Genomic DNA, 24,761 nt, shown 5'->3' with positions numbered 1-24,761 from the left:
TCAAACTATATTATAAAGCTATTGTAATCAAGCAGCATGGTTTTGGCAAAAAACTGACACAAAGATCAGCGGAACAGAAGAGAGAGCTGAGAAATAAACCCACACACATACAGTCAATTAATTTACAGAAGAGAAGGCAAGAATATACAATGGGGGAAAAGGACAGTCTCTTCAATAGATGGTGTTGGGAAAACGGGACAGCCACGTGCAAAGGAATGACACTAGAACACTACCTTGTACTATACACAAAAATCAACTCAAAATGGGTTAAAGACATGAACATAAGACCTGATCCCATAAAACTCCTAGGAAAAAATGGGTAGTAAGCTCCTTGACACTGGTCTTGGCGATGATTTTTTGGATTTGAAACAAAAGCAAATGCAACAAAAGCAAAAATAAACAAGTGGGACCACACTGAACCACAAAGCTTCTGCACAGCAAAGGAAATCATCGACACAATGAGAAGGCAACCTATGAATGGGAGAAAATATTTGCAAGGAGTTAATATCCAAAATATATAAAGAACTCCTACAATTCAATAGCAAAACTCCAAATAATCCAATTAAAATATGGGCAGAAGATCTGAACAGACACGTTTCCAAAGACAACATGCAGGCAACAGATACATGAAAAGATGCTCCACATCACTCACCGTCAGAGAATGAGGTTATCCCCTCACACCAGTTAGAGTGGGGACTACCGTCAGAGAGACAAATAGAACAAGTGTGTTGACAAGGATGTGTAGAAAAGGGAAACAGTGGCTGTAGCCACGGTGGAAAACAGTATGGAGGGTCCTGAAAAAAGTAAAAATACGACTACCCTACGATCCGGTAATTCCACTCCTGGGTATTCATCCAAAGGAAATGAAAACACTAACTTGAAAAGGTACCTGCGCCACCATGTTCACTGCATATTATTTACAACAGCCAAGACGTGGAAGCAACCTAAGTGTCCGCAGGTGAACAGATGAAGAGAATGTGATGCGCACACATGCGCGCACATGCACACACAGAGGAATATTATTCAGCCATAAAAAGGAAGGAAACCTTGCCGTTTCCAACATGGATGGAACTTGAGGTCATCATGCGTAAGTGAGGTAAGTTAGACAAAGACAAATACCGTATGATTTCACTTATATGTGGGACCTAAATTTTTTTTAAAAAGCCAAAAACAAAACACTGAGCTCATAGATGCAGAGAACAGACGGGTGGTTGCCAGAGGCAGGGGCTGGACGGATGCGCAAAACGGCAGAAGGGGGTGAAAAGGTACAAATTTCCAGCTATACAATAAATAAGTGCTGGGCATGTAATCATGTGCGGCACGGTGACCACAGTTAATAATGCTGTAATGTGTAACTGAAGATGTCTAAGAGAGTCTACCTTAAAAGTTCTCAACATAAGAAAAAAAAAAACGGAACTGTGGAGATGGCCGTGAAGTAGGCTTAGTGAGACCATTTTGCAGTACTGAATCATTATGTTGTACACCCGAAACCAATACGTTATATGTCAATTACATCTCCATTAAAAAAAAAAAGACTGGCTTCTGAGCTGAAGGAAATGCTTACATTAAAGGAAACGATGTCTCTAATAACTGAGATGTGCTCTGGGGTTGAAGCTGGTAAAATCAATACCTTAAAACAATGTATCGAGTGGCCAAACCCAAAAAAGCTGGTGAAGAGAGAAATCTGGCAATGTAGCAATGTCCAGTGGGAGAAAGACACAGGAATTGGAAGATATAAAGCATCCTATCACATCCTACCTGAATGAGCCACGTCCCACTGTTGTAATCGAATTCAATGATCAAACCAAGCAAGCACCGTTCAGATTTGGGTTTTTTGGTGCCTGAGATCCCAGTTAGGAGATCCCTAGGTAGGGGTCATGACTTTCAAATTAAATAAGCTAACACCCATTCAAGTCGAATGAATGGACATTCTGGTTTACAAACTGGTCTTTTGTGAATTTATTCAGTGTCACTCAGTGAGAATCTGATCATCTCTGAGTGAGCTAACCGGAAGGTCAGGGCTAGACCCGTGAGCTAACTGTGACACCCCTGGCAACAGGAGGCTGCTCTGGGTTAATCATGTGTCTTTTTCCTGGCAAAATAGTCTCTTGCCCTCGGTGTACTTTCCTCTAAAACTTTAATAGTGATAAAGTTTGGAAGAACTGATACCAGATCTGTTCAGGAGAAGAACTGATAGGATTTAGTGAGTGCCTGGATATGAGAGTTGAGGATAAATCCCACAATTCTGGTTTGGGTGCCTTGGAAAAAAGATACTAGTACCCAATACTGAAAATACAGGGAAAGAGGAGAACAGATGGGATGGAGATGATATTACAATAATAATAATAAATTGTATATATTATTACTATTATGACATCACCATTAGAATGCCCCTGGGACATTCACGTGGAGAAGTCCAGTTGGCAGAAGTATGTACCTAAGAGAAATGTGGGCTATAGTTGGATTTAAGAGCCATTAGCAAACAGGTGGTGATGGATAGAGTCTGCCTTGGAAGAAGGAGTAAAACAAACAGAAAGCTGGGTATCAAATCCGAACGATTAAGAGCAAAGCGAGAGGGGCACCTGGCCGGCTCCACTGGTGGAGCGTGAGACTCTTAACCTAGGGGTTGTGAGTTTCAGCTCCACCTTGGGTGTAGAGATCACTTAAAATCTTTTTTAAAAAGAGGGAAACGAGGGGCGCCTGGGTGGCGCAGTCGGTTAAGCGTCCGACTTCAGCCAGGACACGATCTCGCGGTCCGCGAGTTCGAGCCCCGTGTCAGGCGCTGGGCTGATGGCTCGGAGCCTGGAGCCAGTTTCCGATTCTGTGTCTCCCTCTCTCTCTGCCCCTCCCCCGTTCATGCTCTGTCTCTCTCTGTCCCAAAAATAAATAAACGTTGAAAAAAAAAATTAAAAAAATAAATAAATAAAAAGAGGGAAACGAGGGAGGAGATAATGAAGTCCCCAGGGAAGAAGGACTGGGCCGGATGTGGCTTCACCAGAAGCACGTGTATCATATAAGCAAAGAGAAAGATGCAGTCAGGTAAGCTAAGGACAGAAAGTGTGCCTTGGAGTTGGGTCCCTGGAATCTTAGTGACTGCAGTTTCAGATGAACCATATCCTAACTAAGAGCTATAATGACCAAATAAGAACGCTTCTCCTTGAAGCTACATATCTGGAAACTATGACAGAACAAGTGATTCTCGGGGCGCCTGGGTGGCTCGGTCGGTTAAGCGTCCGACTTCAGCTCAGGTCATGATCTCACGGTCCGTGAGTTCGAGCCCCGCATCGGGCTCTGTGCTGACAGCTCAGAGCCTGGAGCCTGTTTCAGATTCTTTGTCTCCCTCTCTCTCTGCTCCTCACCTGTTCATGCTCTGTCTCTCTCTGTCTCAAAAATAAATAAACATTAAAAAAAAATTTAAAAAAAACAAAAACAAGTGATTCTCTGTCCTGTCCGCTCAATGGACACTTGACGTTTATGTGCCTTGCTGTTTCCTGTGGCTCCTGTTGGCACCCAAGGGCACCCCCGGGACCGGGTTATGATAACAACAGCAACAGTGCAGACTACACTGAGGACTTGCCAGAAGAACTCATTGGCCCCCAAAACGATCCTGCTTCATTCGCTGAACTTCCACAACCCTGCAGTTACCAGGGAAGCGGGGAGCTGTGTGTTCTCCCCCTTTGCTGCACCTGTTCCTCCTCCACGTCACAGCTCAATTTCTACCTCTGGCTTCTCTCACATGCCCTCCTGGCTCTGATACAAAGGAATCAGAAAGCCAGGGATCTCTTCAGATGAGAAACAACTTGTTTATGGCAATTCCCTGCAAAAGCCCTAAAACCCAAACAGGAGCTAGGAAAAACAGCATGGCGTAAGTTGGAAAAGTGAGATCTCGTACGTCATCTCACCCATAATGCTAGCACGCTCTCTACAACCCCTTTTCCGTGTTAATTCTTTTCTGTCCTGTTTCTAACTTCCCCTCCAAACCAACAGATGGGCTTAAATCTATAGTATTTTTGCACCTGTAAAAAACTTTAACAATTTTCTTACGGACTGGAGAAATGATTACAGCCAAAGAACTTCAACTTTCATAAACAGGAAGTGTGTAAGTACCCAAACTGCTAACAATTATGTCTCTAGTGACTCAGGTGAACAAAAATAGTCTTTTCATTGAAATTAGTTTCAGGTTTCAACTCCACTATTAACGAAAATACGAAATTAGAGAAATATTTTAAGAGAAGCACATAGCAGTCTCCATTTAAATTTGTGACTCCCACTGAGATTTATGCTTTAGTGAGTCACACAATGAAGACATTACAGGAGACCTGCTTACTTGACAAGCTCTACTGCTGACACGTTACTCCAGGAGACTCAAGTGTGGAGGGAATAAGATGATGAACAAATCATCTTCTACTCTCTCGAAAATGGCACAAATGATGTTTTTCTTCTGTCATTCTGTGCTGATGATATGCAGGCAAACCATTCATCGCTATCGTTTTTCCTGTGTTAATAAGCCTAATTAGGCTTGAAGCAACAAAAATGAGTATCTATGCACAATTAAACGTGATTTCAACAAAAACAGGAGTTTGTGTAAAAGGACAGAATTTTTAAAGAGTGTTTTGTTTTTATAAAGCTGATATGTATTTATTACAGAACACTTAGAAAATACACAAAAAGAAGAAAATAAAAGTCATCCATAATCCTACCTCCTCACCACGAGGTATAGCCACTGTTAAATAACTGCATGCTTTAAAAACTTTTTTTTTAAGTTGATTTATTTTTGACAGAGAGAGAGAGAATGTGTGAGCGTGAGCCAGGGAGGAGCAGAGAGAGAGGGAGACACAGAATCCGAAGCAGGCTCCAGGCTCTGAGCTGTCACCACAGAGCCTGATACGGGCTCGAACTCACAAGCCGTGAGATCATGACCTGGGCCGAAGTCGGACGCTTAACCAACTGAGCCACCCAGGCGTCCCATGCGTGTTTTAAAAGAAAAAAATAGGGGCGCCTGGGTGGCGCAGTCGGTTAAGCGTCCGACTTCAGCCAGGTCACGATCTCGCACTCCGGGAGTTCGAGCCCCACGTCAGGCTCTGGGCTGATGGCTCAGAGCCTGGAGCCTGTTTCCGATTCTGTGTCTCCCTCTCTCTCTGCTCCTCCCCCGTTCATTCTCTGTCCCAAAAATAAATAAACGTTGAAAAAAAAATTTAAAAAAAAAAAGAAAAAAAAAAAAAAAGAAAAAAATATTACTTACAAGTAGTGAAAAGTAAAAAGTCAATTTTGCTTGAACCTTAAAGTGACAAGGATCACCAGGCCATGGAGATGAAAAATCTTTTTTTTTTTTTAAATCTTAACTAAGATGGCCACTCACCATCCCAACATTTAGTGCCTATTGCTAGATCACCATCCTGACCTCAAGCCAGTTTTTATTTTGAAAAACTTCAAAGCTACAGCAAAGTTGAAATTAACACCCAAATCACCTAGACTCACCAGGCGTCAACATTTGGCCACATCTGCTTTATGTCTGTTTACACATGCAGTTTTTTGTTGTTTGCTGTTGAAAAACTTCAAAACAAAATGTGGACATCATGACATCCAACATGTATTTCCAAAGAACAAGGACATTCATTCTAACAGAAAGTAGTAATTTTTGTGGACTAATAAAAATTCTTAATTCCTTCCAGCTGACCAAGATAATGGGCCAGACTCCATAAAACTGATTAGCCTGAAGTATCAAAGCTTATTTTCTTCCTCTTTGCCCCACACTGTGACTCCCTCCTCTTTTTGTTTTTTAAAGTTTATTTATTTGGGAGAGACAGAGACAGTGCATGCAGGGGAGGGGCAGAGAAAGAGGGAGAGAGAGAATCCCCGGCAGGCTCCGTGCTATAAGCGAGGAGCCCAATGTTCCTTTCATGAACAGGACAGTCCCTACAACAAAGAATTATCTGGCTCAAACTGCTGATGGTGGCAAAATTTAGAAACTCTTTAAGAGGAAGGGGTCAGGGGTGCCTGGGTGGCTCAGTCGGTTAAGCATCCTACTCTTGGCTTTGGCTCAGGTCGTGATCTTACGGTTAGTGAGTTCGAGCCCCACATCGGGTTTGCTGCTGTCAGCCTGTCAGCACAGAGCCCGGCTTCAGACCCTCTGTCCCCCCTCAGTCCCTCCCCCGCTTGTGCTCTCTCAAAAATAAGAACATTAAAAAAAATTTTAAAAAACAAATAAATAAACACAAACCAAAGAATGGCTTCCTCAAAAGCTGAGATCTAATACGTAGCATAGCTAAGCCACTACTCTTAATTAGAAGATACCTTTTACGGTACATCATGTAACAAAGAAAAAAGTTCATATATGAAATTAGAAGGAATACAAGGACACGGGAAAATAGGCATTCTCATATAATGCTGATGATGACTCAAACTGATACAAACTACTAAGCTGCCCTCCAGAAAGAAATCGTATGCCTCAAAAATTCGTAGGAAGTCCAAACCAACAACTTACTCTAAGAAAATAACGTTACGTACACCAAAGAGGAAGGAGCATGAGGATGCTTGCTACTGGTTGTTGTGTAACACTGAGAAATTGGAAATTTTTTCCCGGTGCATTTTAGTTTCGCTTTTATGTAAAATGTTTTTAAGCAGAAGTTCATGTACAGGTGAAATGAAGGAGATCCCTTTCACATCTACAGAATTTACATAGATAGATCCAACTACTTGTACTTAACTCGAAAGATCCACAGCGTACTGTAAGATGTGTTGCAAAAGTAAACAGAACCCACAAGACCAGTGGTAGGAAAATGTCTCTTGGTTAGCCCGCAGAACCGATCGGCTGTCTAGCGTCCACGTTTTAGCTCGCCTCTGACGTTGCGGCATGAACTCTACGGGAGATCTAAAGTGACTCCCGGAGATGCTTGGGAAACTGATCCCTACCGTGGTTCCAAAGCACTGAACTGAGGAATGGACTCAGAACAGACTGAACCAGCCTGGAAAGGCTGAGGCTGATGGATGAGCGATCTGTTCGTGCCCAACGGTGCAAGGCTCAGCAGCCAAACTGTGGCTTCACCGCAGGACTGATGAGGCGCCTGGCAGGTGGGTGAGGGGATCTCTAGAACACATGTGCTTAAGACTGGACCTAGAAGGATCTAGAAGGGGACAGCTCTTTTCAGACATGTTCCATAACCTGGAGAGCTTTATTCATCTTGGAATTGTGGCCGATTTCTCTGCAATTATCCTGTCTGCACTCACCACCCCCATCTTTAGGTTAAGTAAACTACCTGACTTATTCAAATAGTGTCTGCATCTGGTGTTTCCATCAGCCCGTACCTATTATTATCCTTTGGCATTAAAACAGTCATGCCGTACTCTGCTAAATAAACCATGGTAACATGAATGCTTTCCAAAGAGTGTGGTTTGGCAGCCCCCGGGGCATCCTGGAGCTCCGTGGCAGTCCGATGCAGAGAGCCACATCTCCGTACATAATACACGCACTGTGGTAGCTTCACCTACACTCTGGAGAGCTGTCCTCATACAACAAAAAACAGAGTGCCTGTCTCTGCAGAACGTAACCTGGCCTACGAAGGACTGAACTGGTATCACAGCCTCTTCCTTATCCCCCATACCTCGGGCAAGATGAACTGCTCCACAGGCTTGTACCACAGCTTGTTCACCTGCACACCACAGCTCGGAGGACTAAAACGGGCCACGAAGAGGGCCTCCTACGAATGGGGGGGAGGGGGAGGAGGAGGCAAGAAATAGGAAAAAAACAAAAAGAAAAGACTTCATGTTAGTACATCTGCAGCAAGTTTGCAAACATCTTCTGTCTTGGTCAGCATAATTCTCGATGGCCCAGCCACAGTTAATACAGGTCTCCTGTCATTTAGACATCATTTGCGTTTTCCAGTGAAATCGTGGTTATTAAATAGGTATTTAAGATAACGAAAGTTGTCATGAAGTTCTAAAACACTAACTAGGGGCGCCTGGATGGCTCAGTTGGTTAAGCATCCGACTTCAGCTCAGGTCATGATTTCGCGGTTCCTGAGTTCGAGCCCCACATCAGTCTCTGTGCTGACAGCTCAGAGCCTGGAGCCTGCTTTAGATACTGTGTGTCAGCTCTCTCTGCCCCTCCTGCATTCATGCTGTCTCTCAAAAATAAATAAACATTTAAAAAAATGTTAAAAAAATCCGAAAGTAATCCTAATTTCTAGATCAGGATAACAGTGGAATCCAGAGACCTGCTGTTTTAGTTATGTGTTTTGAATTTTTGTATCAGTGAAACTTAACCACAATAAAACATAAACTCCCATACCTGAGTCATTTCATAAAGCTCTCTCACTGTAATCATAATGGCTGGAATCATTAGGATTTGTTCCCTCCTGCTTACATTTATGTAATTAAGCACATTCACTAACTACAGATTCTTTAGAAAAGGCAGGAATAGGGGCGCCTGGGTGGCGCAGTCGGTTAAGCGTCCGACTTCAGCCAGGTCACGATCTCGCGGTCCGTGAGTTCGAGCCCCGCGTCAGGCTCTGGGCTGATGGCTCGGAGCCTGGAGCCTGTTTCCGATTCTGTGTCTCCCTCTCTCTCTGCCCCTCCCCCGTTCATGCTCTGTCTCTCTCTGTCCCAAAAATAAATAAATGTTGAAAAAAAAATTAAAAAAAAAAAAAAAAAAAAAAAAAGAAAAGGCAGGAATAGGACAAAATGCAAAAAAAATAAATCTAATCTTAAATTGATTTACATATTTACTGGTTGCTCTCTAACCCCGTATCTGTTACTAACAATTAACTTTCAAAATAATACAAAAGTAAGTTTACTGATGTCTAAGAAAACTGAGTTCTTCTATAGATAACAATTCTATAGATAACAATTATGAACACTGGACAAAACCAAAAAAAAAAAAATGATCTGAAGGCATTGGAATGTGAACAGGCTGAAACTGGAGGAAAATCAATACTAGGAAGTATGGCACATTAAAAAAAAAAACATTTTTTGAATGGTTCTTAGTCTGAAGGCACACCTTGCAAGGGCAACTAGAAATTCTAATTAAAAACTGCCATTATTCTGGTTGAAAAAAATCAAAGGACAGAGTTGGGATAAACACACCAGCTACAAAGTGAGGAAAATCCTGAAAAGTAAAGGGTCAAAAAGAGAGAATCCTAAATTCTTCATATAAATTCTGCCCAAATCTGTGGCTGACTCAGAATCATGACAGCCACATTCAAAACGGAATCCAAGTAGCCCATCAAAGTCCCAAAGAACTGAACAGAGATTTCAGCTGCTGCCCATTGCAAAGGAGAAAAAGTCTAAAGTCTCTCTCAGCCAATGTAGCTGCCTGCCGAAAACAAAACAAAACAAAACAAAACAAAAATCAACACTCTGCATGGAATATAATTGGATCCAGAGATCCTGCAATGAATTATTCACAGTATCTAGGATATAATCCAAAGTTACTTGAGAAAAGATACACAAGGAAAATGTTATCCATGCTCAAGAGAAAAGATGATAATCAATGGAGACAGATTTCAACATGATTCAAATACTAGAATAAACAGACAGTATTTTAAAGCCATTATTATAACTAAGGTCAAAGCTGCAAAGAAAATATGGTCAAATATGAATGAACAGGAAATTTCAGAGAAATAAAACTACAAAAGAGAGTTAAAGGGAAATTCTAGAACTGAGAAGGGCAATATCTAAAATAAATTCACTGGCAAGGCTTAACAGCAGATTTGAGATGCCAGAAGAGTCAGTGAATTTGAATACAGATTAATGGAAATGGTCAAATCTGAAAAACAGAAAAAAAGTTCTAATATGCATGTAATTGGAACCCCGAAATCAGTGGAGAAATGGGGTTGAGCAAAATTTTTTGAAGACGTAATGGCTGAAGGTTTCCCAAATTTGGTAAAAGACAAACTTACAGATTCAAGAAAGTTGGCAAACCCTAAGCAGAATAGACACAAAGAGAAAGCCACACCAAAGTGCAACACAATCTAGCTGCTTTTAAAACCAAATATAAAGAGAAAATCTTCACAGCAGCCAGGAAAAGCAGGCAAAAACCACATAACATATATCCTCCCGGGGGCAGTATGAAAGCTAGTTGGCTGAACACCAGACACAATGGAGGCCAGAAAATACTGAGCTGACATCTTAAAAATATTGAAGAGAAAAAAAATCAATCCATAATTTCTATATCCAGAAAATATTCCATAAGAAAAAAAGGAGGGGGGGACAGAATAAAAGCAAAATAAAAACATTTTCAGAAAAATGAAAACTAAGCAAATTCATTACCAGTAAACTTGCATATTCAGGAAACTTCAATATTCAGGAAGGAATGAAGAGCACCGGATAAGGTAAATATGTGTGTGGGCAAATATAAAAGATTATACCTTCTCTAAATTACCTTCATACACATTTAACTGTATTTTTTTTTTTTTAATGTTTACTTGTTTTTGAGAGAAAGATAGAGGGACAGTGCGAGCCAGAGAGGGGCAGAGAGAGAGGGAGACAGAATCCAAAGCAGGCTCCAGGCTCTGAGCTGTCAGCACAGAGCCTGATGCAGGGCTTGAACACACAAACGGTGAGATGATGACCTGAGCCGAAGTCGGATGCTTAACCGACTGAGCCACCCAGGCGCTCCCACATTTAGCTGCTTAAAGCAAAAGTTGTAACGCTGTATTGTTCTTATATTTTACATGAAAGGGTACACATTAATTTTAACAACAAAGAAAAGTTTAAGATGTGTATTATAGTCTTTCCGTCAACCACACACACGCAAAAATAGTAATACAAAGACTGTAGCTGAAAGGACAACAGAGAAATTAAAATGGAATTCTAAAAAATATTCAAACCCAAAGAAGGCAGGAAAAGAGGAACAGAGAAATGAAAAACAGTGGAACAAACAGAAAACAAATAGTAAAATGAAAAACAGAAATCTAACCACTTCAAGAGTTGCATTAAATGTAAATGGATAAACACTCCATGTAAAAAAGTAGAGATTCTCAGACCGGATAAAAAGGAAGACCCAACTACATGCTATCCTCAAGAAACACAATTTCTAGCAACATAAAAAAAAAAAAAATGATATATGTTGACCAAGATGAATAGGAGGTTGGCTTAACATTTCAAAACCAAAAAATGTAATTCATCCCACTAACGAAATAAAAAATAAATAAGAACCCTGGAAACATTCTATATGCCCACTATCAGGAGAACAGAAAACATACTGCTGGAATACAACTCAGAAAAAAAAAAAAAAAGGAAAAGTGATGGGGCGTTGGGTGGCTCAGTTGGCAGAATTTGCCCTCTTGGTCTCAGGTCTCAAGCCCCACATTGGGCATAGAGCTCACTTAAAAAAAAAGTAAAAGGGAAGGGAAAATTCACTGATACCTACAAGAACATGTGTGGGTTACAAAAACATGCTGAGTGAAAAAAGCCTTACACAGGAGAGTACTTTTTGATTCTATTTACATATAAAATCCTACAAGAGGCAAAACTAGTCAATGGTAACAGAAAAGAAAAAAAAAGGCTACCTCTAGGAAAGGGACAAGGGGACAGGAGTTTGGTTTACACAACCTTATGCAGTTTAAACCGACTGAGGGGTGCCTGGCTGGCTCAGTCGGAAGAGCACGTGACTCTTGATCTCGGGGTCGTGAGTTACAAGTCCCATGTGGGGCGTAGAGATTTCTTAAATAAACTTTAAAAAAGTAAACAAATAAAAATTAAAAACCACAAACAAACATTAAAGTCTAATTAATGACATGTATGCTGAAGTGTTTAGGGCCAAAGTGTACTGATGCCTGACATTGACTCTGAAATTCAGTAAGGAAAAAAAAAAAGATCGAGAAACAACTATGTACATGATAAAGCAAATGCAGCAAAATATTAACTACTGTAGAAATGAGGTAGATACATGGGTGTTCACTGTAGAATTCCGCCAAGATTTCTATAGTTTAAAACCCACAAATGGATCTTTTCAAATGCAATTCCTCACTGACATACTCCTTCAGATATGCTCTGTGAACAAATCAGATTTCCCCACATATCAGGAACACAGTAAGCCCAGCTGTTTTAAACTTTCCTTCCCTCTACATCCTCATTACAAAAGACCTTTGAAGCAGCTGTCAGCCTTGCATTATAGCGACAGACTTTCAGGCTTGGAACAGAGACGATAATACTCGCTTATACCTCAGAGTCCCAAAGTTTTTACGTTCACTATCAACTTTTGTAATTCCTTAGGCTTTAGGGGATTTTCGGTTGGGAATTTCTAATCTGGTCCAATTTTTTTCTTTTCTAGATACAAGACGTTTATTATCCATTGGTATTCTCTTCCCAAACCAGCATATTAATATATTATGCTATCGTGTATCCAATTAGTAAGGGAAGTCTTCCAACCACAGGTAATTATGTAGTCTCCCAATCTGCTATATGCCATGAGGAAAAAGCTGGTGTTTTTTAAAAAGAAAACTGGGGGAAATTTGTAAAAAAAAAAACCCAAAACAGTGCATACCTCTTGTTCTGCCTGATAAAGCTTGACAGTGATGTTCCTCTGGAAACCCACATCGCTGGCGTCATAAAACACCCCAAGACTGGTAATAACAATCGGGTAGAGGACTCGGAAGGTCACGCTGACAACCTGGTCCTCAGAAATTCCTGATGAGGTGTCTTCAGAAAGACTGAATGCCTCGATTTCCTGGTTCAAAACTAAGGATGTAAGGAGAAAAGGAGTTTCACGTAACCAAAGAAATATAATCTTATAATTCACAAATGACAGTAATTAAAAAAACTCTCCAGAAATATGGCTGCTTCCAGGAACAAAAACAAACTTATTTTGAAATTTAAGAATGAAGTTCTCACCCACATCTTGGTAAAATATTTAATCATCAGAACAACTTTAGTAAGTTTTTGTATACGCGTGTGGGCATATATATGTCCAAATGCCACAGAGGAATATTATCAAAGGCATCTATCTATTAGGAAAGGTTGGATAAACAGGGATATTAAAAACAGTACCTAATGCACTCATAAATAATGAGAAAATTTAGTCTTGCTCTGCAAATTCCAAAATTCCTATTTCTTGCTGGGCAATTTAAAATATTTGTGATGTCGCTGGGGTGCCTGGGTGGTTCCGTCAGTTAAGCACCCGGCTTCGGCTCAGGTCATGATTTTGCGATTCGTGAGTTTGAGCCCCGCGTCGGACTCTGTGCTGACGGCTCACAGCCTGAAGCCTGCTCAGATTCTGTCTCCCTCTCCCTCTACCCCTCCCCCACTAGCACTCTGTCTCTCTCTCTCTCTCTCCCTCAAAAGTAAATAAACATGAGAAAAAAAACTAAAAAATAAAAAAAAAATAAAAAAACAAAATACTTGTGATGTCGTAAGACAAAAGTACTTGAAATCACTTCCAGTAACACTGAAAAACCCTATGCAATACTGGTAAAAGAGAAGCACATCACACACAATAAGCATTTCATCACACCCCATGCACCGGGCCCCATCACGCTTACATCTTCACAACTGCTACGTCGTATGGCATTATCTGGCATCGTGGGTTATGATACTGAGGCCTGGTGATTTCTGTGACTCACTCAAGGTCACAGAAAGTGGCAGAGCCAGGAATCAACCTCAGGTTTATTGACTTTGAACTCAGTGCACTTTACACTCCCTGGTCTAAATCAAAGCCAAAAACTGTCCTTTTCAAATAGCATTTTTAATTACCATAAATGAATCAGGCCCAATTACATAAAGGAGTTCACATGGCTGAGAATATCGGTGCCATTTTGTGAAGCAATATAAAGACCTATTCTACAAGATTTTCTCAAAGTCCTTTGTATCTTTTAGAGCTGTGGCTTTCCAATTTTGCTGCTCACACAACCCCATCAGTGAAACACATTTGTATACACACTCATATATTTACTTACAAAATATGCACATATATTACTGTTACCAGTGTGCTCAGTCTTTATAAATATTACATTTTATTTTCAGTTAAATAGAAATTCAGTCTTCTTCTGACACCCAGTGGATCATTTGGATCCTTACCTAAGAATTTCTAGAATGCTCTTTTATACTTAACAGATGCTCAATAAAATGTGACTAAGTGGAATCAATTGCTCCTACCCAATTACATACGTGAGCAGGAGGGTGAAAAGGGAGGATACACTTTTTATCATGAGCTGGGCAAACACTGGCCAGGGAGTCTAGACGCTAAATAAACTGGATGATGGCAGAAGTTTTTCTTTTTCATACACTCAGTAAATTTAAGATATTCAAAATATAAGCATGTATGTTAAAGGCCAACAGGTTAAGCATATTACAACATAATTACATATCTATTTAAAACAGATGGACCTTGGACTTCAGGCTACCTAGACACAGGAAACTATGTTGCTTTGATAATGTTATTATTCAACTCTTCTACACAGCCAGAGTACCATGATAATGATTAGTGCTCATGATGACCTTAAGGTATTAAAATAAACCTAAATGCTGTCTGAGTCATCAAAAACGATAAAATTAGATTCAATATAAATTTAGTTACTCATATTTTCTAAAAATTTGTAAGCTAAGTATTACATACGTGAACATCTTCTATTAATCGACAGCTCCATTCTTTTACTATTAATGAATAGTAACCCTTAAAATAATAAAAGCCTGGTTAATTTAAGGTGAGATTTTTAAAAATTTGATTTGGTTTTGGATTTCAAATGTAATTCGTTCTAGGCTACTCTTACATCATCGGTAATACATTTTATTAGGCTCATGGTCCCTCTGGGACTACAGTGCAAGCGAAGGGACCTTCTCTCAAAAGAAACACAATTGCCCATGAAATTGTAATTGCAACATTAACTAAAAGATTGGGAGTAAGAAACCTCTGCTTTACGCTACAGACCTGAAAATATGGTACAATTTATTTAAAAAGCTGATTGAAACTGAACTTTATAAAAGGCAGGTTCTTTAAAATAAAATTAACTACCTACTACGTCCCAAGAACTATTCTAAATATTATACGTATATACCAACTTATTTCATCCAGTCAGTCCCTATGAGGTAAGAACTTTCATGTCCACTTTATGGATGATGAAACTGAGGCACGGGGCGCCTGGGTGGCGTGGCTCAGTCTGTTAAGCATCCGACTTTGGCTCAGGTCATGATCTCATGGTTTGTGGGTTCGAGCCCTTTGTTGGGCTCTGTGCTGACAGCCCGGAGCCTGGGGCCTGCTTTGGATTCTGTGTCTCCCTCTCTCTGCCCCTTCCCAGCTCGCTCATTCTCTCTCTCAAAAATGAATAAACATTAAAAAAAGGAAACTGAGGCACAAAACGGGTAAATAATTGATCAAAGGTCACACCTAGAAAAGGCAGAGCCTAGATTTAAAGCCATGAAGCCAGACTCCAAAGCCCACACACTTAACTATCGCTACCTATAAAAGCGAGGTGTATATAATCATACAGGTTTGACAAATCTCAAAATACCAGAAGTCATAATCAGCACATTTAAGACTGAAAAGTTTAATCTTCCTTAGAAACACAGTTGAAAATACGAAATGTGGATTAAGAAAGATAAACTGTTATACAATCCACAATTACCTAAAATCGGTTCCCTGGTAACAAAGGGAACCCAATCAGGACCATCTCTCTGCCTCATTAGAACTCCCAGAAATCTTGAACTATAAGGAATGCGAAATATTACTCATATTTAAAATTTTGGGGGGCACCTGGTGGCTCAGTTGGTTAAGCGTCCAACTTGAGCTCAGGTCTGATCTCACTGTTTATGTGTGCAAGACCCGCATCGGGCTCTGTGCTGACAGCTCAGAGCCTACAGCCTCCTTCGGATTCTGTGTCTCCCTCTCTCTCTGTCCCCTGCTCCCACTCTGTCTCTCTCTCTCTCTCTCAAAAACAAACAAATGTTGGGGCGCCTGGGTGGCGCAGTCGGTTAAGCGTCCGACTTCAGCCAGGTCACGATCTCGCGGTCCGGGAGTTCGAGCCCCGCGTCGGGCTCTGGGCTGATGACTCAGAGCCTGGAGCCTGTTTCCGATTCTGTGTCTCCCTCTCTCTCTGCCCCTCCCCCGTTCATGCTCTGTCTCTCTCTGTCCCAAAAATAAATAAACGTTGAAAAAAAAAAAATTAAAAAAAAAAACAAAACAAAACAAATGTTAAAAAAAATTTTTTTTTTAAATTTTTTTGCCATTTCTTTCTTTTGCAGAAGCTTAGACAATAATCCTAAGAGAAAGCCGATTCTCAGTATTTGTACCAAGGTCACTCTAACTCGACAAGACAGTGAAGTGAGCAGTTATCTCCAAGTTCAAGATTCTGTTATTCAGTACTTATCTAGGTGTGAGGAATCTCCAGATGCATCTGAATCACGCTGAGCAGCTAACTCTCCTGGATCCTGAAGTTATGTATATCTATAAAGACTCCTCACAGATACCAACAGTGATCAGTCAACTGTCAAAAAAGATGAAAGCTACACTTGGATGAAAGCTGAATTTTAGTCTGCTAAATAAAAATGGACCACGGGGCTAGGGAGCTTAGCAGCTTTTCGTCCACACCAGACTTGTACACGGAGTGACAGGGCTGAGGAAAAAGACAACTCACCTGGATTCGTGATGTTGAGCAGTCGGCAGGAGTAAGGGTCTTCCCTGTCTTCCACGGGCACCTCGCAGCCACGAGCACCTATTATGAACTTGACAAGCACACTGAGAGAGACGTTGGCATTAACATCAGATACTGATCTTTACTTTGCACACACACGTTTCTCACACCCATATCAGAGCTTTTGCTTTGAGACACAAGTATTTATGACGATTCATTCCAACTTTCCTTTTCTAGTCCAGCAAAAGAACCAGCAACCCAAAAGTCGCCAGCCACCAAGTGACTTCCGCGTAAGCCCTCTACTGTCGTGCTGTTTTAAAGCAAGTCTGAGTGTTTGGCCTGGCTGCCAGCAGACGCTCAAACCAGTTATGAGCAACTACAGTAAAGCCAGTTTCTCATGCCCCGACTCACAAACATATCTCTGTCTGCAATCTTCTTGACTTGCTTCCTTCTATGTCAGAAGGTATTCCTTTTGCTCCAGATCAGTCTGTCTATGCAAGAGGAGGTCCTCTCCTACACCTTTCTTCGCCGGTTACCTGTACCGTGTGGTCCCTTCCCTACACATTATAAATACGATGAAGTGGTTTTTTGTTTTTTGTTTTTAATTTTTTTTATTGTTTATTCATTTCTGACAGAGAGACAGCATTAGCGGGGGAAGGGCAGAGAGAGAGGGAGACACAGAATCCGAAGCAGGCTCCAGGCTCTGAGCTGTCAGCACAGAGCCCCACGTGGGGCTCCAACTCATGAACTATGACATTATGACCTGAGCCAAAGTTGGACGCTTAGCCGACTGAGCCACCCAGGTGCCCCGACGAAGTCTTGGTATTAATTTCTGTATACCTGCCATCCCTTCCTTGTCTCTACCCTTTCCTTTACAGTCCCACAAAGGAATTAACTAAAGTTGCAGGCTCTAATTTCTCATGTCCCACTCATTTTATAAAACAGAGATTCTAACTTCGATACCCAACACTTACACTGAGATGTTTACCCCAATGTAGCCACCGATTCGCTGTTAAATCAACAGATGCTTTTCAACCCTTCAACCTGTGGTTCGATAGCGCTGGTCTCTGGACAGGGCTCTCTCCCCTCTGTTACACAGTCGGCTCAGTCCCCTCACTGGCTCTTCTTCCCCAGCTTGTCCGTTAGGGGAGATACTAAAGCAGGGCTTTGCCCTTGTCTCTTCTTGCTCTTTTTTGCTTGCTTTCCCTCGACACGGTTTACTCCTGAGGCTTCAACTGGCTTGAGAATGATTTCTGAATTAGCGTCTCTAGTTTGGACCCATCTTCTAAGTAAAAGATCCCTATATTCATTGGACACCTTCACCTCGATGGCCTACAGGTGACAGGTGCTGGAGCCTGTGCCCACTGGCTTGAGAGAGCCAACCGCTAAATGTTTGGGAATTCTGTGGGCTGGTTATTAAGCCTGGCCTTTATTAAATTACATAAACTTACAATTAATACATTACATTAAAAACAAAGAAAATACCTGAGTTAATCATTTCTTAATTATTTCACTGTTATCTATGCTCTTGAGGTTATTTTTATCTATTCTATCCATGTGGCGGAAATATAATGGTGTGCTAATTAATACATACCTTCCCCAACTCTATGTTCAGAGATGTTGCATTAGTTAGTTCAAAGTGGTCACGGTGAGAGTCTTTACACCATGGAAGGTAGCAAACACTACAAATAAGGGTTTTATTTATTGTTTTGTTGACTTTAAGTGATGGGAGGGGGAAAAAAGTAAATGTTGGAGGAAAAGTTAATGCAGATTAAACTTAAAAATGTGCCATGTCTGTACAGATCGACGCAACAGGATAGAGAGCCCAGAAATAAACCCACAATTATATGGTCAATTAATCTATGACAAAGGAAGTGAGAACATCCAATGGGAAAAGACAGTCTCTTCAACAAATGGTGCTGGGAAAACTGGACAGCTACATGCAAAGGAATGAACTGGACCACTTTCGTATACCATACACAAAAATAAACTCAAAATGGTTTAAGGCCTAAGTGTGAGACCTGAAACCATAAAACTCCTAGAAGAAAACAAAGGCAGTAATTTCTCTGACATTGGCCATAGAAACATTTGTCTAGATATGTCTCCTCAGGCAAGGGAAACAAAAGCAAAATTAAACTACTGGGACTACACCAAAATAAAAAGCTTCTGCACCATGAAGGAAAAAAATCAATGAAACTAAAAAAAGGCAACCTACTGAATGGGAGAAGATATTTGCGAATGACATATTCAATAAGGGGATAGTATTCAAAATGTATAAAGAACTTACACAACTCAACACCAAAAAACCAAATAATCCAATTAAAAATAGTCAGAAGACATGAATAGACATTTTTCCAAAGAAGACATCCAGATGGCCAACAGACACATGAAAAGATGCTCAACATCACTCACCATACAGAAATGCAAATCAAAACTACAATGAGATATCACCTCGCACCTGTCAGAATGGCTAAAATCAAAAACACAAGAAACAAGTGTTGGCCAGGATGTGGACAAAAAGGAACACTTGTGCGCTGTTGGTGGGAATGCGAACTGGTGCAGCCACTGTGTGGAGGGTCCTCAAAGAATTACAGATAGAATTACCATACGATCCAGGAATGCCACTATTGGCTATTTATCCACAGAAAACAAAAACACTAATTTGAAAAGATATGTGCATCCCTGTGTTTACCGCAGCCAGTATCAGTCCATGGAAACAACTCCAGTGCCACCGATAGATGAATGGATCAGGGAGATGTATAGATATACAATGCGGTATCCCTGAGCCATAAAAAAAGAATGAACTCTTGCCATTTGCAACAACATGGATGGATCTAGAGAGTATAATGCTGAGTGAAGTAAGCCAGAGAAAGACAAAACAGACTCTTAACTAGAGAAAACAAACTGGTGGTTACCAGAGGGAAGGTGGGGAGGGGGGACAGGCGAAATAGGTGAAGGGCACACTTATCGTGGGGCGCCTGGGTGGCTCAGTCAGTTAAACATCCGACTCCTAGTTTCAGCTCAGGTCATGATCTCACAGTTGGTGAGTTTCAGCCCCGCATCGGTCTCTGTGCTGCTGGTGCGGAGCCGGCTTGGGATTCTCTCTCCTTCACTGCCCACCTCTCAAAATAAATACATAAACTTAAAAATTTTTTTTTCTTTAAAAAAGAGCACGCTGCTCATAATGAGCACTGAGTACTGAATGGAACTGCTGAACCACTCTATCATACTCCTGAGATAATGTAACATTGTATGTTAATTACACTTGAATTAAAAATAAGTAAATAAAAATTAAAAGACAAAAGCTATGTGTTTGTAGCCATCCCACTGTGAATGGCACAAAAAATTGAGGAAATACTCTTCCACTGTCCAAAACCTATTATCTGATCCAGCAAAGAAGCTGTGGACTCTACTGACTGAGAGTAAACTTCCGGCACATACCTCAGTTGTCACTTCAGTTTTACTCTTTAACTTAAAGGGAACGTTTATGTCAGAACTACACTCTTTTGTCAGTTGCAAGCATACGTCAAGTCTAAAACAATAAAAGCATTCACAGGAGAATCTGCTGGCTACACGGCATTTGTAATAAAGAGTATCATACAAGTTATCCTGTCACTTGTGTGCTGTACATCCTTTATATCAACAAAACTTACAGGAAACATATATGTACATACAAACATACTCATTTCTCAGAGAGCCAGCTGGTAAACACTTATGAGCACACCACCGCCAGGAGCTACCACAAACTCAACATACCCACAGCGGACTTCTTTCCCATGACACCTGCTCTTCTCATCTGGCATTTTTCGTGTCGACTGATGCTTTCGCTATTCTCCATGTTAAAAGCTAGCAGTCCTCCTCCTCCTCCTCCCCCCCACTTGCTGACGTCATTTTCCTCGAAGGTCACGCTTTAGTTCAGCCCCTCGGCCTGTCCCCACGGCTGTTGTGCGTGACCCGGCCGCTGCCCACCCCTTGGTTCCACACCCGCCCTGCTCTCTTTACCTCACCATCCCTGTCTCTCCGCCTCTCTTTCCTTCCCCAGCGCTTCACCTCACTCTTGCCCACAAGCCCCTACCCCACGTGTTCCAGTTACATGGAACTGTTTGGGGTTTCCCAAACACTCCAGGCTGTTTTCTATCTCTTTATATCACAGCACATCTAACATTTTATTACACTATTACATCTACTTCCTTCCATTAAACTTCCCCCATAAAGACCCAGGCTACACTGTGACTATCTTTATATTCTTCCACGAACAGTACACTACCTCCGTGCAGAAGATACCTTGTGAAGTTGACAACTTATTTATTTTGTTACAAAGGCTTGTAATTAAACAAGGTCCTGGAAATATATGTGGAGTCTGGCTCCTTCAGTGAAATGCAAGATTTGAAAGTAAGCCACAGAAATGCAAACACTTTCTTTTCCTGATGGCCAATTAAGGCAGAGTACCATTTATAAACAACTAGCATTTAAAATAAGAGTGCAGGGGTGCCTAGGTGGTTCACTCGGTTGAGCGTCTGACTTCAGCTCATCACAGTTCGTTGAGTTCGAGGCCCATGTCGGGCTCTGTGCTGACAGCTCAGAGCCTGGACCCTGCCTCGGATTCTGTGTCTCCCTCGCTCTCTGCCCCTCCCCCACTCATAAGCACTCTCCCTCTCCCTCTCTCTCTCTCAAAAATAAAAAGATTACAATAAAAGTACACACAGAAATGAATAAATTTGCTAATTAATTATATTTACCAAGTTAGTTTTTTAAAGCCATCTTAAATACTCTTACTAGATCCATAAACTTACTCTGCCCCAGGAAGGAGTTTGGGCTAATATCTATTTTTATACAGCTATCCCATCATTTTTATAAAACAAATCACCAACCTACTAAATTTAAAGCAGGAATGCTATGATGACAAATTAATTACTGGTGAATATCTGAAGGTCAATTTTCCTCATGACATTTAGTTCTGAGTCATTCCCTCAATAGCTGTTGAGTGCCTTCCCCTGAGCCAAGTTAGGCTGCAGGTATCAGAAATACATCAGTGAAAAAAGCCAGTCCTTGTACTCATGAAACTACATTCTAACGGAGAAAGACAAACACTTTATATATATAAAGCTAAATATAATAAACATGTTAGTTGGTGATAAGTATTAGAAAGAAAAATAAAGTCAAGTACGGGAAGATACAGAAAGGGGTTGGGTGCTATTTAATATGGGGCTGCTAAGGTGACATCTAATCTAAGCAGAGATCTGAAAAACCTGAGACCAGGGAACCATGAGGATATCCAGTGGAAGAGTGATAAAGACAGGGGAGATAGTAAGTGCAAAGGCCCCGAGGCAGAAGCACAATTAGTGTACTGAACCACGGTGATGGTGACCACTGTAGGGGAAGTATATCTAGATAAGGTCAAAGGCCACAGTAAAGACTTAGTATTTCACTCTGAGAAGAGAAATCAATAGGAGGCGTAGGAGCAGAAAACTGACACAATTTGACTAATTTTAAAAGAAGCACTCTGGCTGCTGTATGGAAAATAAAATACAGAGGATCAAAGGTAGAAGCGGGAAATTCAGATAGAGGCTTCTGCAATCATCCAGGTGAGAGGCAGCGGTGGGCTGATGGTAAGAGGACTGGGGTGCCGAGAGCAGCGGTTAAGGTGGTCAGAGGCTGGATTCTGGAGGTGACGTAAAGGTAGCACCAAGAAAAGATGCTGATGGATTGGATGTGGCATGTGAGAGAAAGAAGAAATCAAGATAACAACATTTTATTTTTAAAACTTCTATTTTCCTGATGCCTCAACATCCTCACAAACAGGCTATGAGCATTGTGCTCAGGTGACCCGACGGCAGAGTGACAAGGCTGGTCCCTGCCAAGAGTTCTCCCTCTTGCCCTCTCCTGACTGACCTGGTGACCTTTTTTCTTTTTTTTGAATATTTATTTATTTTTGAGAGAGAGAGAGAAAGACAGAGAGGGAGGGAGAGAGGGAGGGGCAGAGAGAGGGAGGGAGACACAGAATCCGAAGCAGGCTCCAGGCCCTGACCTGACAGCACAGAGCCTGACGCGGGGCTCAAACCCACACACTGTGAGATCATGACCTGAGCCAAAGTCGGGCACCCAACCGACTGAACCACCCAGGCGCCCTGACCTAGTGACATTTTAACACGACAATGAAATCCCTCTCACACTTTTTGCTTGTACTCCACAGTGACCCCCCATGAAGGCGTGTGCCCATGGGGCCCCACTCTCTATCGGTTCCTCACCTGCCTGGCCAAGCCTGCTTCCTGGACGCTCCTCCTGCATGGACCCCTGTGCAGCATACTGTGCCTCCCTCTCTAGAACTCGTGAGTATAATAAATCTAATTTCAGGGGAGCCTGGATGGCTCAGTCGGTTGGGCATCCGACTCTTCATTTTGGCTCAGGTCACGATCTCACGGTTTGTGAGTTCAAGCCCCACCTTGGGTTCCGTGTTAACAGCGCAGAGCCTGCTTAGGATTTCTCTCTCTCTGCCCCTCCCCAACTCATGCTCTCTCTCTCTCAAAATAAATAAGCTTAAAAAATTTTTTTAAAAAAAGTCTTTCATTGTTATATTAAAAAAACAAATCTAATTTCATACACCTCTCCCAGTGTAACTTCCGTGGTCATGCTGGAGTGATCCTTAATTAAATACCCATAAGGGGGACTTACTCCCCCATTTATTACACAATCACCAGGGTGTTTTGTCTGAGCAACTGGCAGAGAGGGGTCACTATTATTTTTTTTATGTTTATTTATTTTGAGAGAGAGACAGAGTGTGAGCAGGGGAGGAGCAGAGAGAGAGGAAGACACAGAATCCAAAGCAGGTTCCAGGCTCTAAGCTGTCAGCAGAGAGCCCGACGCGGGGCCCAAACTCACAAACTGCGAGATCATGACCTCGGCAAGTCGGGCGCTCATCTGACTGAGCCCCTTAGGCACCCAGGGGTCATTATTCTCCGAGATGGGAAAGACTACGTAGGAAGTACAGGTTTTAGAGGAGGTTCTGATTAGTAGTGACGAGTCTGAGGCCTTTCATTTGCCAGGTAATGGGTTCTATTATCACTGAAATCATGAATGAAAGAAACTGGTCTTAAAAAGAATGAAAGCTGCTGTGCATAAGATAGGAAATCTGGGGGCGCCTGGGTGGCGCAGTCGGTTGGGCGTCCGACTTCAGCCAGGTCACGATCTCGCGGTCTGTGAGTTCGAGCCCCGCGTCGGGCTCTGGGCTGATGGCTCGGAGCCTGGAGCCTGCTTCCGATTCTGCGTCTCCCTCTCTCTCTGCCCCTCCCCCATTCATGCTCTCTCTCTCTCTGTCCCAAAAATAAATAAAAGTTGAAAAAAAATTAAAAAAAAAAAAAAAAAAAAAAAAAAAAAAGATAGGAAATCTGCAAATGTTCACTGCCGATGATAAGAAAATTCTGCAGTTGTATAGCTACTCAGTCCCAAACATGCCAGCTTCATGCAATCCTGAGAGAGCTTTTGAGAACTGGTCATCACCTCAGTGTCCTCACATGACTAAGAGTTCAACCTCCCACGCTTCTCTTCCACTAGCCTCTCACTCTGTAACTTCAGAGGCTGGTCTCCCTGAGAAGACGAAGGCCTTGGGCTCCTAACCAATAACTAAGCCATCTAATATCAACAGATGTGCTACCAAAGGTCAACCCTGGAAGGGTAGTCAGGAAAAAGAGCATGGCATACCACACACACTGCAGATCACACAACTAAAAAAGACCACAGAACAGAAAAAAACTAAGTGCGTCTCTGGGAAGATAGCGAAAAGCATATTCACACACACAAACTTGTCTAAGCAGAGAACTCTTCTGGACTAGAACCTTTTACAAATTACTGTTCTAAATCAAAGCAGAAACAAAGCAAAATAAAACAAACTAGGTATCTATAAATAGCAGGTATATTAACCAATGAATATAGTCTCCCCCAACTATCTTTTGGCTAAGAGCCTCAGCTAAATTTACTTTTGTGGGACACCTGGGTGACTCAGTCAGTTAAGTGTCCGACTTCGGCTCAGGTCATGATCTCGTGGTTCATGAGTTCGAGCCCCACGCCGGGCTTTCTGTCAATGCGGAGCCCCTTGGGATCCTCTGCCTCCCTCTCTCTCTGCCCCTCCCTTGCTCATGTGCACACTTGCTCTGTCTCTCAAAACTAAATAAATATTAAGAAAAATTTCCTTTCGTGACTCAG

The 24,761-nt window shown here is 41.7% G+C and overlaps 1 protein-coding gene across 3 annotated transcripts in view; it reads right to left on the bottom strand.

The window, feature by feature from the left end:
• The window catches only part of B3GALNT2 (beta-1,3-N-acetylgalactosaminyltransferase 2), a 61,919-nt gene that overhangs the window by 21,934 nt on the left and 15,224 nt on the right, over positions 1 to 24,761 (bottom strand). For 2 of the 3 annotated variants that reach the window (XM_043596262.1, XM_043596261.1), the window contains exons 3-5: positions 16,566 to 16,666; positions 12,485 to 12,678; positions 7,602 to 7,697 (exon numbers count right to left, since the gene is read on the bottom strand). In XM_043596262.1, the coding sequence (XP_043452197.1) occupies positions 7,602 to 7,697; positions 12,485 to 12,678; positions 16,566 to 16,666 (391 nt within the window). The remainder of the gene's footprint in view (positions 1 to 7,601; positions 7,698 to 12,484; positions 12,679 to 16,565; positions 16,667 to 24,761) is intronic. The other variant, XM_043596263.1, reaches the window with a different exon arrangement.

The sequence above is a fragment of the Prionailurus bengalensis genome, chromosome D2 (assembly GCF_016509475.1).
Source record: "Prionailurus bengalensis isolate Pbe53 chromosome D2, Fcat_Pben_1.1_paternal_pri, whole genome shotgun sequence".
Taxonomy (NCBI): Eukaryota; Metazoa; Chordata; class Mammalia; order Carnivora; family Felidae; genus Prionailurus; species Prionailurus bengalensis.
Note: the sequence above shows the minus strand (reverse complement) of the source record. Positions and strands in the feature narration are given on the sequence as shown.